The sequence below is a fragment of the Leptopilina heterotoma genome, unplaced genomic scaffold, assembly GCF_015476425.1.
Source record: "Leptopilina heterotoma isolate Lh14 unplaced genomic scaffold, ASM1547642v1 Lhet_123, whole genome shotgun sequence".
NCBI lineage: Eukaryota > Metazoa > Arthropoda > Insecta > Hymenoptera > Figitidae > Leptopilina > Leptopilina heterotoma.
This window is the reverse complement of record NW_025110842.1, coordinates 1,910,432-1,927,748: the sequence shown is the minus strand read 5'-3', so window position 1 is coordinate 1,927,748 and position 17,317 is coordinate 1,910,432. Positions and strand designations below refer to the sequence as shown.

The 17,317-nt window shown below is 27.4% G+C and overlaps 3 protein-coding genes across 6 annotated transcripts; 1 reads left to right on the top strand and 2 right to left on the bottom strand.

The window, feature by feature from the left end:
* Window positions 1–1,410: 1,410 nt before the first annotated feature.
* On the bottom strand, window positions 1,411–8,681 carry LOC122512539 (transcription initiation factor TFIID subunit 2). The gene is made up of 4 exons (XM_043628434.1): window positions 8,489–8,681; window positions 8,004–8,058; window positions 5,630–5,793; window positions 1,411–4,896 (listed from the first exon to the last, which is right to left on the bottom strand). The coding sequence occupies exons 1-4, from the start codon at window positions 8,530–8,532 to the stop codon at window positions 1,584–1,586; spliced, it is 3,576 nt and encodes a 1,191-aa protein (XP_043484369.1). The 5' UTR covers window positions 8,533–8,681; the 3' UTR covers window positions 1,411–1,583.
* A 60-nt stretch (window positions 8,682–8,741) lies between these two features.
* Window positions 8,742–11,018, top strand: LOC122512540. 2 transcript variants are annotated; one of them, XM_043628436.1, is made up of 3 exons: window positions 8,742–8,893; window positions 9,699–9,827; window positions 10,532–11,018. In XM_043628436.1, exons 1-3 carry the CDS (start codon window positions 8,883–8,885, stop codon window positions 10,902–10,904), a joined length of 513 nt encoding a protein of 170 aa, XP_043484371.1. In that variant the 5' UTR covers window positions 8,742–8,882; the 3' UTR covers window positions 10,905–11,018. The 2 variants fall into 2 exon arrangements, with proteins under 2 accessions (XP_043484371.1, XP_043484372.1); XM_043628437.1 differs by having other exon boundaries at window positions 8,755–8,893; window positions 9,702–9,827.
* Window positions 11,019–13,710: 2,692 nt separating this feature from the next.
* LOC122512703 (neuferricin) lies at window positions 13,711–17,247 on the bottom strand. 3 transcript variants are annotated; one of them, XM_043628716.1, is made up of 5 exons: window positions 17,054–17,247; window positions 16,256–16,721; window positions 14,783–14,923; window positions 14,464–14,650; window positions 13,711–14,162 (listed from the first exon to the last, which is right to left on the bottom strand). In XM_043628716.1, the coding sequence occupies exons 2-5, from the start codon at window positions 16,587–16,589 to the stop codon at window positions 13,976–13,978; spliced, it is 849 nt and encodes a 282-aa protein (XP_043484651.1). In that variant the 5' UTR covers window positions 16,590–16,721; window positions 17,054–17,247; the 3' UTR covers window positions 13,711–13,975. The 3 variants fall into 3 exon arrangements, with proteins under 3 accessions (XP_043484651.1, XP_043484652.1, XP_043484650.1); XM_043628717.1 differs by lacking the exon at window positions 17,054–17,247 and adding an exon at window positions 17,002–17,017; XM_043628715.1 differs by lacking the exon at window positions 17,054–17,247 and having other exon boundaries at window positions 16,256–16,994.
* Between the last annotated feature and the right edge of the window lie 70 nt (window positions 17,248–17,317).

Sequence of the window (17,317 nt, the reverse complement as noted above, 5' to 3'; positions counted from 1 at the left end):
ATTTTTAAAATCTTTCTCAGAAATTCAATTATTTTTAAAAATTAGTCAAATTCTTTACAGGAATTTAATTATTTTCAAAAATTAGTAAAACTTTTCACATAAATTCAATTATTTCAAAAAATTTATAAAATTTTTTACATTAATTCAATTATTTTCAAAATTTTTAAATTCTTCGCAGAAATTCAATTATTTTCAAAAACTAGTAAAAATTCTTCCCCAAAATTCAATTATTTAAAAATATTTATAAAATTCTTCACATTAAGTCAATTATTTTCAAAATTTTTCGAAGAAATTCAATTATTTTCAAAATTTAATAAAATCTTCACAGGAATTTAATTATTTTTAAAAATTATCAAAATTCCCATCAGGAATTCAATTATTTAAAAATCTTTCATATAATATTCTTTACAAGAATTCATTATTATTTACAAAAATATTACAATTCTTCAGAAAAATTCAATTATTTTGAAATATTTTAATAAAATTCTTTGCAAAATTCAATGATTTTCAATATCTACTATTTTTCATAAAATTTCCAAACAGAATTCAATTATTAGAAAATTTTTTTTGAAAAAATCATTTGACCGAACTGTTATTTTAACGTAATGTCACTTTTTCGAATTGCCTTTTTTATGAATTGTCACTTTTGCGAAATATTATTTTTACGAATTGTCATTTTTACAAATCGTTATTGTTTCAAAATATCATTTTTACGTAATGTCATTTTTTCGAATTGTTATTTTTACGAAATGTCACTTTTGCGAATTGCCTTTTTTTACAAATTGTCAGTTTTACGAAATGTCATTTTTAGCAAATCGCCATTTTTACGAATTGTCATTTATACAAATCATTATTCTTTCGAAATGTCATTTTTACGAAATGTAAAAATTAAGTGACAATTCGCAAATGTGACAATTCTCTTCACAGAAACTTAAAAATATGCTAAAATGTATGTTTTTGAGGTTAGGAACGTTTGTTTACCTTTATTTTATACATGGAGATAATAGTGGTAAACAGACGTTCCTAACCTCAAAAACATATATTTTAGCATATTTTTAAGTTTCTGTGAAGTGTAAAGTGTTAATTTCACTACAATTATTTTACAGAATGCGTTTCAATTACATATATGTAGATAGAGAGTGTTTCAAATCCATTAAATTTGCAAAACATTGAAAAGAAAATGCAAAATTTTTTCCTCCCATAAGAATTGCATTGCGTCGTCTGTTTGTTTTTCCACCAGCTATCTGACGTCATACTCGAACTCGAAATATTTCGCTGTAGTGAAATAGCCTAATTCGGTAAAATGACAGTTCGCCTTCGGTCAAATGTAATGACATTTGACCGAAGGCGAACATTTGGGAAAATAATGAAATCCAAAGTTAATGCTGCAAAGAAAACTCAATCTTTAACCTCTTTGTCTTATCATTATATTTTTCAATATATTAAAATACATTACAATTAAGTATACCAAAAAAAAACCAGAACATAACCTAAAAAAAAAGTACGAAGAAAAAACTACCTAGAAAATAACTATACACACTCTCCAAAAGTCACTGTACAAACCAATTCTCTAAGGTATTCTCTCAGGTAGGAAAATTAAATTCACTCGTCGATGTCGTTGCATCTGGACTTGGACTCGAACTCGCGGAACTCAGCGTCTCTTCCTTAAGTTTCAAACCCTGCTCCTTATTCTCTTTCTTATCCTTCGCCCCCTTCTCCTTCTTCTCCTTCTCCTTACCATGCTTATGATCATGCTTATGCCGATGTTTATGCTTATGCTTCTTCTTATCCTTCTTCTTCTTCTTCCCCTTCACACTCTCACTCTTACCCTCGCTCTTCTTCTGCTCCTCATCCTTCTTGAACATACCCGGCTCAAATCCAATCGGTCCCTGACTCTCCGTAATACCAGGAAGTGACGCCGAATTATCGCTGTAGAATTCCTTCACCTTACCGTCTGTCGGTAACGTTATCGGCGGTTCCTTCACTTTCGTCACCTCAATTACCTTCTCAATCGTCTTTACCCTTTTCAGATCTGGTTCAGTCAGTTCCTTGTCAGGTGATGAGGACAAGGCTTTTCGTTTATTGCTATTCTCTGGTTCGGGGACTTCGGTCTTAATTTCAGCCTTTATTTCCCGTTCCGGAGTTTTCTCGACCTTCTTCGGCTTGAACAGGAACTCCAACTCCTTGATCGGGAGACAAAGTGGACGTTTGGAGCCGTAGAGCGTGTAGTAGAAATCGACCCAATCGCAGCGGAGTTTCGCGTCGTGGGATAGTTCGTTGTTGATTAGCCCCCAGACGGTTTCGACCAGGTCGGGTTTGTCCAGGGAGTGTTTGTGCGCTCGTTCGAAGGGCGGATGGTCCACCAGGAGTCGGACTAATCGGTGACGAACTCCGGGATGTTTGTCATTCTTGGCGATGTTTAACAGGAACTGTAGGTCCTCCCATTTGCCGTCAACTTTCGTGAAGTCGACTAAAGCTTCTAGAGCCGCGATGCGAACGTCTAGGAACTGACCATAAGCTGCGTAGGCCCGGAAGATGTGCGGATTGCTAGGTAAGTGACCGTACTTTTGGAGAATGCGAATAACTTTCAGACATGCGACGCTAACCGTATATTTGTAGGAAGGGAGAAGCTTTTCCAGGTTCAGGTGTCGAGTGACCTCTTCCAGAATTGCTTTCGTGTCGATAGAGAGCGATTCGGCTGTGATTGCCGTTTGGACACTGATTACGGGCGTGACTGTAGAGCCCAGGGCTTCTATCAAAGCGGCCCGGTAATAGTTGTCCGAGTAACGGTTCTTCGAATTATCGTTATACTTAAATAGGTCCATTAGGAACGAAAGGACTTCTGGCGGACATATCCCGTGAGCGTTCCGAAGACCCGCCATAGCGACCGGAATCGTCTTCTGCAGGAAATAGTGTTGGAAGTTCTGAAAGTTGTTCTGTTTGATAATCCTACGGCACGAAGCAGAGCCGAAGAGTTTGCGGAAGATGGCCAACATAGCGGGCGGACCGGCCCAAGTGGCGACCATTGCGTTAGCTACTCTTGTCAGGCAGTGAGCCGCCCGGAGTCTGACCTTGTAGTAACAGTGCTCGTTCTCTATAGTATCAGTGAGTGCCAACCGCGTAGCAGGCGTAGAATGATTCTGCAAAGCCGTGATCGCCTCCGTCTGTGCCATAACGTCCCGTTCGTGTCGCAGCTGATACTGCCACTGATAATCCGGTTGTTCGATCTGAACCGCCCTCAAAAGTGTCATGTCGGGGTCTAACCGAATCCAAAGAACCGGAGAGTCGTCCATAGCGGACAGGTCCATGTCAACTTCCTCCCCCGTACAAAGTGGGATCTTCTTCTTCTTATTCCGTCTGCTCTTGCTATGACAGGTAATATCCGCCTTCGCGACCGTGCCCTCAATCTGCAACGTATGTTTAAACGGACCATCCAGTTCCTGAATGTTAACCAACAACGGTCCGACGTATTTCCTGATACCATGCTGATGAGTCGTGTCCTGCCGGATCTCCAGCTCGACCGTGTTCCTTTTCCGATTAAACACGAAGCTGAGATTAAACTTCGCGTGACCGCCCGTCCGGACCCATTGATCGATAAACACAGCCATGTCCTTGCCAGTGACGGTGAAAATCGCCTTTGTGAAGACGTTCGTACTAATGAGCATGTGGGACCAAAGGCCTGAGTCTATACGCTGTTGGGCCGCATTAGCAGCTAGGGATAGTTGTTTATTGAACACTTGGAGCAGCAGTTCCTGGCCGATACGATGCTCAAGCATGCGTATCACGAGATGCGCCTTCTTGCGCAGCACTTCCAGATACCTAGGCGACATTGTATGGAGATTTCGGATCGGAAAATAAAAACCTGGATCCGGAGTCCTAGGCTGGGGGATCGGGGCATTCCCAGCTATCGGCAACGGCGCTGGTGGTTGAGACGGATCTAGAATAATCCCTCCGAATTGTTCCTCATACTTTACCACTTCCATCAATTCCGACTGAATCCAATCCCGATATTCGTTATTTCCGAAACACTTTTTCGCGTACAATCCCGTGAGGTAGGTGGAGATGCCTTTCGGCAACCATGTGTCGGACCAATTTTGCATCGAAATAAAGCAGCCGAAGAATTGTTCCGCAATCGCTTGGGCCATCGCGCGTTTCGTTAGGTAAACCTGATCGATAATCGGCGACGAATGAAGGAGGTTTGTGTTTAAAATACTCATAGTCGCGTAGGCACTGATGTTCTCGTCGAGTTCATCGACGAATACCTGCTTGTAACAAGAATACGGATAGCGGTTCGAAAGCGTCTCCTCGTAAAATTCAAAGGCCTCGTGGACATATTTCGCGGAAACCTTCAACGAAGGGAGCAATTGCGGGAGACAGAAGTGAGCGACCTCGTGCATATTCGGATCCACGTAGACCTCGAACGGACCGACGGCCATCGCGATATTTGGTGCGCTCGCCGGTGTATTGAGAACGTAGTGATATGTCTTGCGACGCATATCGGGCGTGTATATTGTCTCGACGAGATCGCCGCACGAAATTGCGATCATCGACACGTCGACGGTGAATTCGAGTTTCCAGGTGCAAGGCTCGGCGAATGAGTCGACACAGGGGAACCAAAGACGCGAGGAATTCTCGTAGCTATAGGTGTACATGTGTGAACCGCGTTCGGCGTGTGTACGCGTGTCCTGATCACTTTTCTTCGGCACTAGAGCAAAATGAATACCACCCTGAGGATTCTCCAGGGAGAATTCAATGCCAATACGAAGCGGACGTCCCTCGGCGATCAAATGTGCGGCGTGCGGTGGCACTTGGACCATTAATTCACCAGCATTGTTGTCGGGGTCGACTTTTTGCGCCGCTGCAAGATGTTGCTTCGAGAACGCCTCCAGCGAACGTCTGGAATATAGTTTCTTAATTATTTTTCAGGTTATTTCTACCTCTTGTTAGGGGAACCCTGACCTCATAAATTCCTAAACTTTATTGTTGTTCGGCCTTAAGACGTTCATTGTGGACAAGCTTTTATGTAGTTCTTTAACTAAAAGTCCAACGCACAATTGGTTCGCGAACAAGATGCATGAGATAGAAAAGGACACAAATATATATCTCTGTCCTTTTCTAACTAATGCTTTGCGTTCGCTAATGACGTTCGCGAAGCAATTGTGCTTAGGGCTTTATGGCTTTTAGTTAAGGCCTGAGCACAACTGTTTCGCGAACGCAAAGAATGAGTTAGAAAAGGACAACAGATATATATTTGTGTCCTTTTCTAACTCATGTGTTACATTCGCGAACGATCTTCGCGAAGCAGTTGTGCATTAACCTTTATGGCTTTAAATTAAAGCCTCTTTCATAGCTCTTTAAATTAAGGCCTTTAATAGCTTAAAGTCTATACACAGTAGATTCGCGAACGCAATGCATGAGATAAAAAAGGATAGACTAGTGTCCTATTAGTGTCCTTTTCTATCCCACGCGTATTAAGTTCCCGAATCCAATTAAATGTGCACCTAACCTCAAAAAAAATCAAATAAATAAATAAATAGGTATTATACTTTAATGATGTCTTAATGAATAATAATAATAATAATAATGATTTTTAAAATACAAATTTGACAATAATAAGTTTTCTACTCACTGCTCGATGTCGCCCTGACAAATATCGAGAAATGGATCGAAATATTGAAAAGGTGCCTCCACAGTGTCGTTGAGTGAGACACGATAAATTCTGCATTGTTTCGCATTCACTTGAATACATCTTAATGTGTCTTTTAATGGAATTATCGTTAGTTCAACGAAACCCTATTTTGAAACGAAACAAATATTTATTTATTTATTAAAAATAAATCCTACAGTCCTATATATAAATAAAAAAAATAAATATAATTTTGAACTTTGCATTAAGGGTCGTTCATAAACTGCATAGTCCCTTTTCTTGGAAATTTTGTATAACCCGAAATTTTACCCCCCCCCTCCATCATTTTTGCTCTTATTGTAGACAGTAGCTTAACCCCCCCCCACCACCAAAACCTGTGAAAAGGCTACGTAGATTATGAATGCACCTTTAGTTAATTGAAAATAATTTTAGAAATTTGAGAATTAAAAAAAATTTTATTTTTATTATTAAATTAAATATTTTAGGAAAAAATAATGAATTCGTAGTTGATAATAATAATAAAAGAAAAGAAAATAATAATAATAGAAGAACAATAATAATAATGATAAAAGAAAAAAAATAATAATAATAAAAGAAAAATAATAATAATAAAAGAAAAATAATAAAAATAAGAGAAAAATAAAAAAAATAATCAATAAGCCTTTAGAAAATAATAGAAAATAATAAAATTAAAAAAAAATAAAATAAAAAATGAAAGAAAAAATTGGAGAAAAAAATATAAAGGAAGGAAAACAATGAAAGAAATTTTAAAAAACTCAAAAAGTAACAAATTTTCAAAAAAAAAATGAATTAAATTGATTTTAATTAATTAAAAAGAGAAAGAAAAGAAAAGAGGAAAAAAGAAAGAAAAAAAAAAGAATCAAAAAGTAACAAATTTTCAGAAAAATTAAATAAATTAAGTTTAATTAATTAAAAAGTGAAAAAAATGAAAGAAAATTAAAAAAGAAAGGCAAAAAGTAACAAATTTGAGGAAAAATTAATTTAATCAATTTGAATTAATTAAAAAGAGAAAGAAAAGAAAGAAAATTAAAAAGAAAGTCAAAAAGTAACAAATTTTCAGAAAAATTAATTAAATCAATTTTAATTAATGAAAAAGAAAGAAAGGAAAATAGAAAAAAAAGACAAAAAAATGAACAAAAAGAAAAAAAACAAAGAAAATAAAAAAAAAGGAAAAAAGAAAAGAAAATGAGAAAAAAAGTCAAAAAGTAACAAATTTTCAGAAAAATTAATTAAATCAGTTTTAATTAATGAAAAAGTAAGAAAGAAAAAATATAAAGAAAATAAAAAATGGAAAAAAATTTTATTTTAAATAGTCAAAAACTAACAAATTTTTAGAAAAATTAATTAAAAAGAAAAAAGGGAAATAAAAAAATAAGAGAAAGAATCAAAAAGTAACAAATTTTCAGAAAAATTATTTAAATCAGTTTGTATTAATGAAAAAGGAAGAAAGGAAAAAGATAAAAAAGAAAAAATATAAAGGAAATTTAAAAAAGGAAAAAAGAAAAGAAGGAAAAAAAAATTTTTTAAAAGAGTCAAAAAGTAACAAATTTTCAGAAAAATTAATTAAAATGATTTTATTTAATGAAAATAGAGGAAAGGAAAATGAAAAAATAGAAAGAAAATTAAAAAAATGAAAAAAAAGAAAAAATGAAAAAAAAGAAAAAATAGAAAGAGAAAAAAAGAAAAGAAAATTAAAAAAATTTTAAATTTCAGAAAAATTAAGCCAATTAAATTTAATTAATTAAAAAGGAAAAATACAAAGAAAATGAAAAAAGAGAAAATAGAAAGAGAAAGAAAATAAGAAAACGAAAGAAAATTAAATAAAAGAACGAATTTTCAGAAAAAAAATATAAAATTACTTTAAATTAATTAAAAAGAAAGAAAAGGAAAAAAAGGATAAGAAAATAAGAAAATTTAAAAAAAAGCATTAAAAAGTGAAAAATTTTCGAAAAAATTAATTAAATTACTTAATTTTAATTAATGAAAAAGGAAGAATGGAAAATAAAAAAGAAAATGGTGGAAGTAGAAAAAAAGAAAAAGGAAAGAAAAATTTTTAAAAAACAGTCAAAAAGTAAAAAATTTCCGGAAAAATTAATTAAATTAATTTTAATTAATCAAAGAGAAAAGGAAAAGAAAATTTTTAAAAAGTGCCAAAAAGTAAGAAATTTTTAGGAAAAAAAATATAAAATTAATCCTAATTAATTTAAAAAGTAAGAAAGAAAAACAGAAAAAAAAGGAAAAAAATTACTTGAAAAATTAAAAGATAATTTTAAAAAGAGTCAAAAAGTAGCAAATTTTCAACAACAAAAAAAAAACAAATGAATTAAATACTCACAATAATGCTCCGCCTGTCGAAATTAATTCCCGTTAAACTCAAAATTTGATGAGCTGTAAAGAAAAGAAATTTTTCTCGTCATTAAAATGTATTTAAAGAAAATTTTTCCACTCCCTTAATTTTCTATTATTTACTTTTCGTAAATATATATAGCTTAAAAAATTTATTAACCAATCAAATAAAAACTAAGCGACAATATAATTTATATTTATAATAATTTCACAGAATTTTGATAATGAAATCCCTATTTTCTTTAAATTATTGTTTATCAAAATACAAACTTTTTGACAACATAACCTCAAAATTGACAAACTACTCCAACTAAAAATATTTGGAAAAATTCCCTACTATATAGTAAATAAAGATTAAATAAACAAAACCTTAAAATAATTAAATTTCAAGAAAATTCTAAATTTCTTATTAAAAAACGACATGCAATAAATAAAATTATTATTATTTAGAAAAGTATTGGAAAAGATACTTATAATTTATAGGGCCGACTATTGTCGGCTGTTTTCTCCTTTTTCATGACTTCATCAGTTTTTTAATTCTATAAATTTCAAAACTATTTTTCAAAGAAGAATCCTTTTTCTCTTTGCTCCGCAAATCATTTTTGTTTCAATTTTTTGACAACTCCAGAGAGAAATCTGTTTTCGTTGGCGACTTGGCGTTATTTTGTTGGCAAAAACATAACCTCAAAATTTTAGGAAAAGCGACGCATGCGCCTTGTCTCGTCAATCTGTCAGGGAAAGTGTTTTCCTTTTAACAGAGAAGTGAACAGAAGAGTAAAAACTGTGATGATAATTTTGTGTTCCTAGACATATTATTTAAAAGGAGTTAAAAATTGTGAATTAAACGAAAAAAAGTTGTTTTAATATAATGTCTACTTCGTGAGTATTTTATTCTCCTCTATTATTGATGTAATTCCGATTTTTCTATTAGAATAATGTGAAAAATTTTTGGTACGTTTTTTTGTTTGCGAATTATTTATCTTCTTATTTCTCTTCTATAATTGACATTATGATTTATATGGCTTTATAAACAAAAAATGTTTTTATATATTCACTATTTTTCCAACTGGCGAAATTTATTTATTGTTTTCCGGAGATAATAATTATATTGTTAGGTAAATTCTTTGTAGATTTGGAATAAATATTTTCAGTTCTTTCTTGCTGTTTCTTGTCATTTTGATAAAACATTTTTGGAATATTATTTTAACCTATAAATATTGGGGAAACTTTTTTACAATAATGGAAAATTTATTTTTCAATCTAAATTCTAGAGGAAAAATCGAGAAAAATTTGATCTAATTGGAAAATTAATGGAATTGAAAAATTCTCAATTAATTCTGTTCTAAATTACAATATTTGTAAAATTATTTTCTTTTTTTTTAGAGCAAAATTTCGAATTTTCCAGTCGAAAACTATTTATTTCTCCTCTATATCTATTTTTTTTAAGTATTATTTTTAGAATTTTCAATTCTAAAATTAATCGGAAATTTTCATTTGAAAAAAATTTTAAAAAAAAAGGATAATTGATAATTTTAAAAAATTTTTCTTTTTGTTTTTATTTTGTTTCTATTTTCTATTTGTAAAATTATTATTAATTCGCTTCATTGACAATGATAATAAAAAAAATAATTATAAAAAATAAATGTGAGTAAATTTAAAATATAATTTGTTTTTTTCTTCTCAGAAGTCAACAAGAAGATGACCAAATTCCGGAAGTTGTGGCAGAATTAGAAATGCTAACATTTACAACGACAATTCAAGAAACAAAAAGAGTTCTTCGAAGACGATTAATCCGAACATGTGATAAACGAAGGTGAGAATGAAAATTCCATTTTTTTATTTCTTTACTTTTCTGTAAATTAAATTTCTTGTGTAATTTTCTTTCACAAATTTTTCTTTTTTTTACAAACTTCTAAAAAATGGAATGTTTAAATTCAAATTTCTCTTTATTTTAATTCATAAACGAAAAAATATTATTTTCCTACTTATAAAAAATATAAAATAATTAAAATTCTTTGGCAGAGGAAAGGAGAATAAATATTAAAATAATTACCTATTAAATAAACATTTAATTCGATTAAATTCAAGAAAATGAAATGTAATTCGATAAAATTAAAGAAAATGAAATTTAATTCGATAATATTCAAGAAAATGAATTTTAATTCCATAAAATTCAAAAAACTTAAATTTAATTTGATAAAATTGAAGAAAATAATATTTAATTCAAGAAAAAGACATTTAATTCGCCAAAATTCAAGAAAATAAAATTTAATTTGATAAAATTCAATAAAATGAAATTTAATTCGATAAAATTCAAGAAAATTATATTTAATTCAATAAAATGTAATTTAATTCCATAAAATGATATTTAATTAGATAAAATTTAATAAAATGAATTTGAATTCGATAAAATTCATGAAAATTATTTTTAATTCATTAAAGTGAAATGTGATTTAATAAAATAAAATAAAATTTTCAATTTAAAATAAAACGAACGAAATTTCTTTTTTGCCACAGAGTGAAATTGAAGCCAGTGAAGCGTACCTTCAGCGAAATGGAGAATGAAGACGACGCTCGCAGATTGTATTTGAATAAATCGGTGAAGGAATCGCCGCATACATTGGAGACAATTTACGAGGAGGACGAGCACATTGCGATTGATGCAAATGAACAGCCGCAAATGAGTACAAAACGTTTTAAGCGTATGATTAATTTTCAAAGGAAGCCAAACGACAGTAATAAGCAAAAGAAGCGTCGTTTGAAAATAAAAAAAGTATTCGGCTCAAAATTGTCGAAGCCAAGGCGAATGGAATTAAAGGACGTTCTCAAGCGATTAGAGTCGATTCATCATTCAAATTCATCGATGGACACCGAACATAATACGGAATAATTAATAATTCATTTTATTTGTAAACTCTTTCTTTTAAATATTTTTCTTTTTTCTATTTTTCCCTTTTCCTCCATTTTTCTTTCCTTCTTTTTTCTATTTTTTCCTTTTCCTCCATTTTTCTTTCTTTCTTTTTTCTATTCTTTCCTTTTCCTTTTATTTTTCTATTTTTTCCATTTTCTCTACTTTTCTTTTTTTTCTTTCCGTTCATTTTTCTTTCTTTCTTTTTTCCTTTTTGCTGTTTTTCTTTTTCTTCATTTTTTTCCATTTTCCCGTTTTTCCCTTTTTTAATTTTCTTCTTTTTTTTCCTTTCCCCTGATTTTCCGGCAGTGCCGATTTTCCATTTTTCTTTTTTCCTTTTTCCCCCTTTTCTCGGTTTTTTCTTTTTTCTCCCTTTTTCATTTTTTCTTCTTTTTCTCTTTTTAATTTTCTCAGTATTTTTTCCCTTTCATTTTCATATTCCCTCCTGTCGTCATTTTCCATTTTCCGTTTTTATTTTCATATTTTTTTTGTTAACGAGAATAAAATGTGATTTTTTTAGGTATATTTTTTTTTCGAAATCTCACTCGTAGATAGTATATATAATAAAAAGTATTTCGTGATGAGAAAATGTTTTTTTTTCATAGAAATTTTTGCGGGCAAACGATGAGCGCGTGTGTGTGTAGAGAGAGAGCGAGAAAAAAACTACGTCTTGCAATATGTAAAATAAAAAACTTTTTATTAACTTTTTTTAAAAAAAACACAGTATTTTTCTTTTCACTTCTCTTCACAGTCTTTCGAGACTAAAATTCTTTTTTTCCTTCAGTTTTTCAAATGATTAATTAATTAATTTTTTAATTATCAATAAATTAATTTTCTAATTATTAATTTAATTATATTTTGTTTTTTAATTTTTTTTTTTACTTAAATTCAGAATTTTAGCGTTTCTTTATTTTTTTCTTTGTGAATTTATAGGTATTTTTTTTATTTTTTTGTATTTTCAAATTTTCTAGAATATTTTCTATACATTCTTTAAAATGTTTTCAATTATATTTTTACAATTTACAACAATTTCAAAAAATTATTTTGTTACATTTTTAATGTAATTTCTCGAAAGAAAACAATTATTTTTTAAAAATATTAATTAAATCCGATTATTTTCAACAATTTTGATGAAATTCTTTAAAAAAAAATCAGTATTTTCAAAATTATTAATAAAATTCCCTCCAAAAATTCAATTATTTAAAAATAATTCAGATAAAATTCTTTTGGAAACAATTATTTTAATTATTTTTATGAATTTGTAAAATCCTCGGCAACAATTTAATTATTTTCGTATAAATAAGAAAATTCTTCGCAAGAATTAAAATATTTTCATAAATAATAAAATTCTACAAAGAAATTCGATTATTTTCAATATACAATTTTAATTAAATTTCTCGAAAGAATACAATTATTTTTTAAAAATATTATTTAAATTCAATTATTTTCAAGAGTTTCAATAAAAATTCAATTATTTTCAACAAATTTTGATAAAAAATTCTTCGAAACACTTTCAATTATTTTTATAAATTGTAAAATTCTTGTCAAGATTTCAATTATTTTAATATTGTAAATAATTAAATTCTTCTGAGAAATTCAATTATTTTCTAAATTTCGTTTTTCTCGAAAGAATTGAATTATTTTCATAAATAACAGATAAAATTCTTGACAAAAATTCAATTATTTTTATAAATAGTAAAATTCTTTGGGAAAATTTCATTATTTTCAAAATACAATTTTAATAAAATTTTACGAAAGTATTCAATTTTTTTCTTAATTCGTTGCAAAATATTTCAAAAAAAAAAAATCAAATATTTTTAAGAATTTTAATAAAAATCTTGTTAATAATTAAATTATTATTTTCATTACAAATTTAATTGCATTTTCTCGAAAGAATTCAATTATTGAAAAAAAATGCTGATAAAATTCTTGAAATGAATTCAATTATTTTCTCAAATTTTTTTTATAAATACTTTACAAGAATTCAATGATTTTCAGTACATCGACAATTTAGTTATTTTTGAAAATAATTGAATTCTTGAATAGAATTTTATTAAAACTTTTTTAAATAATTGAATTGCTGAGAAAAAATTTATTATTTCTACAAATAATTGAATTTGTGCAAAATTTAAAAAAATACATGAATTTTTGAGAAGAATTTTCTGAAAATTGTATTTAAAATAATTGAATTCCACCGAAAATTTCATTATTTATGAAAATAATTGAATTGAATTTTATTAAAAGTTTTTTAGATAATTGAACTCCTGTGAAAAATTGAATTATTTTTTAAAAATAATTGAATTTTCTCGGAGAATTTTTACAAGATTTTTAAAAATAATTGAAATTTCCAAAGAAATTAATTAAAATTGTATTGAAAATAAGAGAAATCCTGATAAGAATTTAATTATTTATATAAAAATAATTAAATTTGTTTACGAAGATTTTGATTATTTATAAATTGACATTTTGCAAAGAATTTGAGTACAATTATTGTAAATAATTGAATTCTTGATAAAATTCAATTACTTTCAAAATTTTCAGTAAAAATTATTTTAAAATAAATTTCATTATATTTTGGTAGAATATTTAAAAAAAAAATTTCTACTTTCAAAATATTTTTAGTTTTAGTTTTTATAAATTCAAAATATTTTTGAATTCTTTAAAATATAAAATATTATAAAAATGTTTTTAAATACTTCAAAATATTTTTACAATATTTATTATTTTTCAAAATATTTTTTATAGTTAAAAATATTCTTTATAGTTTAAAATATTTTTTACAATTCAAAATATTTTTAAATAGTCTTTTTTGAATATTTTTTTTGTAAATAGAATATCTTTTATATACATTTTCTTTTCTAAATAAAATTTACAAATTAATAAACTTTCAACATTCTTTTTGCACTTTTGTTCAATTCTTAGTCCTATTTTCTCTCTTTTTGTAAATTTTCCCTCTTTTATTTTCATCTCCTCTCATTAATATTTTTCTAACTCTTTTTTTTTTTTAAATCTATGGACGGCAAAACTTTTTTTTTCTCTTCTTAGAGAATAAATCAATTATCAAGAATAATTTGACAGGAAGTAGAATCTCGAGGGCATTGGATGAATTCGCGAAAATTTGCATTATTCTCGCGATATTCGCGACTCTCGAGATTCACGCAGGCACAACGGTGTTGTTTTGATGATGGATTTTCAAAATACATTCTTGGCACTCCACTCCAGTCGCGATAAATTCCCCCACTGAAAATTCAAACAAATATTCTTCTTATTTTTAATCATTAAAAGTAATTTCATTGACAAAAAAAAAAAAAAAGTAAAAGCAAAAAAGAAGTTGATTTATTTATTTAAACTAAAATTCAACGCTAAAGAAAAGTATTTTTCTTGTGAAGACAAGTTTATACTTTGAGATGCAAATAAAAAAATTATTAAACGACAAAAATTCAAAACAGTAAAAAAATTATTTGAAAATAAATAATTTCGGTCGATTTTAAAAAATCGAAAAATCAAGAAATCAAACAAAAAATTAATAATAAAAGAAGACCTTGAAGTTGTGCACCAAACACGAGATCCAGTTTCCGGTTTCCATTCGACATTACAAGGGGGAAAAATACGATTTTTCTCAGCTTCCGCCGATTCATTTTCTTCGGCTTGCTTTAATTTTGCTTCGAGATAGTGAAATCCAACGGCTGGACTTCCATCGGATTTGTAAAAATTTCCAATTAATTTGCCTGTTAAAAAATTCGAAGAATAAAAATTAGGAATTAAAAATTAATTAAAGAATAAAATAAAATCACTGTCAAGAAAAAAAAAAGTTTAAATTAATAATAACGACGGAAAAAAAGGATTATTTTCTTCTTTACCTTTGTAAGAATAGGATTTTTTGTAAAAATCTACCCACGAATTGAGAGCTTTTACTTGTTGCGGCGTTAAACTGGAAATATCGTCTTTCATTCCATTTTCGGAAAAATCTCCAGTTATAAATGCCAATGAACCATCGCGGCCTGAAAACAATTTTTTTTTTGGTTATTAATCGTCGAAGAAAATTTAAATTCACAAAATATTATATAATTTACGAAATTAAATAATTAAATATTAAATTAATTTAAAAAATTTATTAATTACTAATTATTTTTAAATATTATTTTTATTATTATTATTACTATTTTTATTGTTACTTTTAATTATTAGTGAATCATATTAATTAAATATTACTTAATAAATAATAATAAAAATAGTAATAATATGAAAAAATAAAAATAAAAATTGTAATTATAATAAAAAAAAAGATAAAATTAAAAATAGTAATTTAATAATAAAGAAAGATAAGAATAAAAATGGTAATTATAATTTAAAAATGATAACAATAAAAATAATAATTATAATAAAAAATAAAAATAATAAAAATAGTAAATATAATGAAAAATAATAACAGTGGAGTTTTTTTTTTAAATAATTTTTACTGAAAATTTTGAAAGTAATTGAATTTTATCAAGAATTCAATTATTTACAATAATTGTTAGTAAAATTCTTCGTAAAAAAAATTCAATTATTTTTATATAAATAATAAAATTCTTATCAGGATTTCACAAACTTTTGAGAACAATTGAATTGTTTAGAAAAATTTCATTACAATTTATAAAAATAATTGAATTGTTTTCAAGAATTTTTTATCAGAATTGTTGAAAATAATTGAATTTTTATTAAAACTCTAGTAAATAATTGAATTTAAATAATATTTTTTAAAATAATTTTATTCTTTCGAGAAATTTTATTAAAATTTTATTGAAAATAATTGAATTCCTCCGAAACACGTTTTTATTATTTATGAAAATAATTGAATTTCTTTGTAGAATTTTATTATTTATGCGAAAAAATTTTAATTCTTGCGAAGAATTTTCTCATTAATTTATGCGAAAATAATTAAATTCTTGCCGATGATTTTATAAATTCATAAAAATAATTGAATGGTTACGAAGAATTTTATTTTAATTCTTGAAAATAATTGAATTTTTTGAAGGAATTTTATTCAAAATTTTGAAAATAATGATTTTTAAAAAGAATTTCATGAAAATTATTGAAAATAATGGAATTTAATTAATATTTTAAAAAATAATTGTTTGTATTCTTTCGAGAAATTTTATCAAAATTGTATTGAAAATAAATTGAATTGTTGTAAAGAATTTACTAGTAATATTTTAGTAAATAAAAGAATGATGATTTTAATAATAATGTTAAATATTTTAAAATATTAAAAAAAGTGTTATTTAATAATTAATTAGTAACAATGAGATATTAATTACCAGTAATTAGTAAATAGAAATAAATAAATTTACCAGTAAATGAATAATAAGTTTCGCCGGGTCCATAATGTTTCACTCCTTTTGTAACATCAAAAACATTACCCAAAATTGCCAAATACAATCCATTTTCTAAATTATTATATTTCTCCAATTCTTCACGAGTCCAAATTCTCTCTTCATTATTAATGACAACATTTTTCACTCCATTGTCGTTATTGTTTTGTTGATCATCATCGTCATTAATAAACTGTGTAAAATCGTCGAGGCACTTTGTTAAATACTTTTCAATTGACAGTAAATAATTACTCGAAATCATAACATAAACACCGACAACAATTGGTAGAATCCATAAAAAACGAGTAAACATATTTTTTTTAACTGATAACAATTTTTTTCTTGTTGTAAATCTCGTAAATTCACTTCATTTACTTCAATTCCTTCAATTGAATAAATTTAATTAAAAAAATTCTTTTTTATAAATTTCTCCCTTTCTATTTTTCTTTAGAGAAAAAAATAACAAAAAATAAATTAAAATAAATTAATGAACTTAACTTAGTGTCAAATTTTACATATTCTTAGACCAGAAAGGCCGAGGGAAGTTTTTTTTTGAGGTTATGTTAAACGTCAAAAATGTCAAAAATATGAAATATATGTCAAGCGGTAAATATCGAGCGCATTTGAAATAAGTTCACATTTTCAGAGATTTTCTCCGTTAATTACAACAACTACAAGCGAGAAATAGTAAATTTTGCAAAATCGACGAAAAAAGGAATTCTAACCTCAAAAAAAATCGTTAAAAACAGCAAAAAATAAAAAAAAATTTCAATCAACTTTTCGTAACCACGTGCATAAAAACATTTTATTCCTCTCGTTGATAAGTTAGGCCGCTTCGTTTATTTGCCACGTGCCTAAATTTACAAAACGGAAAATCAAAAAAATTACAAAACAAACAAAAAAGAAGTCAAATTTGAATTTATTTAAAAAATCCCCTCCCTTCAACTCGAAACGAATATAAAAAAAGTTATTTTCCATTTTTGTAGGAAAATAGAGAAAAACCTTGATGAATAAAAGTAGGTGGGGCAAAACAGGGTTTCT

Coding starts and splice junctions, on each gene's coding strand:
- LOC122512703 (XM_043628716.1), bottom strand. CDS start 16,589: ATGTTTACTCGTTTTTTATGGATTCTACCAATTGTTGTCGGTGTTTAT. Junction 14,924..16,255: donor AACTTATTATTCATTTACTG/GTAAATTTATTT, acceptor AATTGTTTTCAG/GCCGCGATGGTTCATTGGCA. Junction 14,163..14,463: donor GTTTGGTGCACAACTTCAAG/GTCTTCTTTTAT, acceptor TTGAATTTTCAG/TGGGGGAATTTATCGCGACT.
- LOC122512539 (XM_043628434.1), bottom strand. CDS start 8,532: ATGAAAAAGGAGAAAACAGCCGACAATAGTCGGCCCTATAAATT. Junction 8,059..8,488: donor AATAGTCGGCCCTATAAATT/ATAAGTATCTTT, acceptor TCTTTTCTTTAC/AGCTCATCAAATTTTGAGTT. Junction 5,794..8,003: donor TCGACAGGCGGAGCATTATT/GTGAGTATTTAA, acceptor GTTTCAAAATAG/GGTTTCGTTGAACTAACGAT.
- LOC122512540 (XM_043628436.1), top strand. Junction 9,828..10,531: donor CGAACATGTGATAAACGAAG/GTGAGAATGAAA, acceptor TTTTTGCCACAG/AGTGAAATTGAAGCCAGTGA.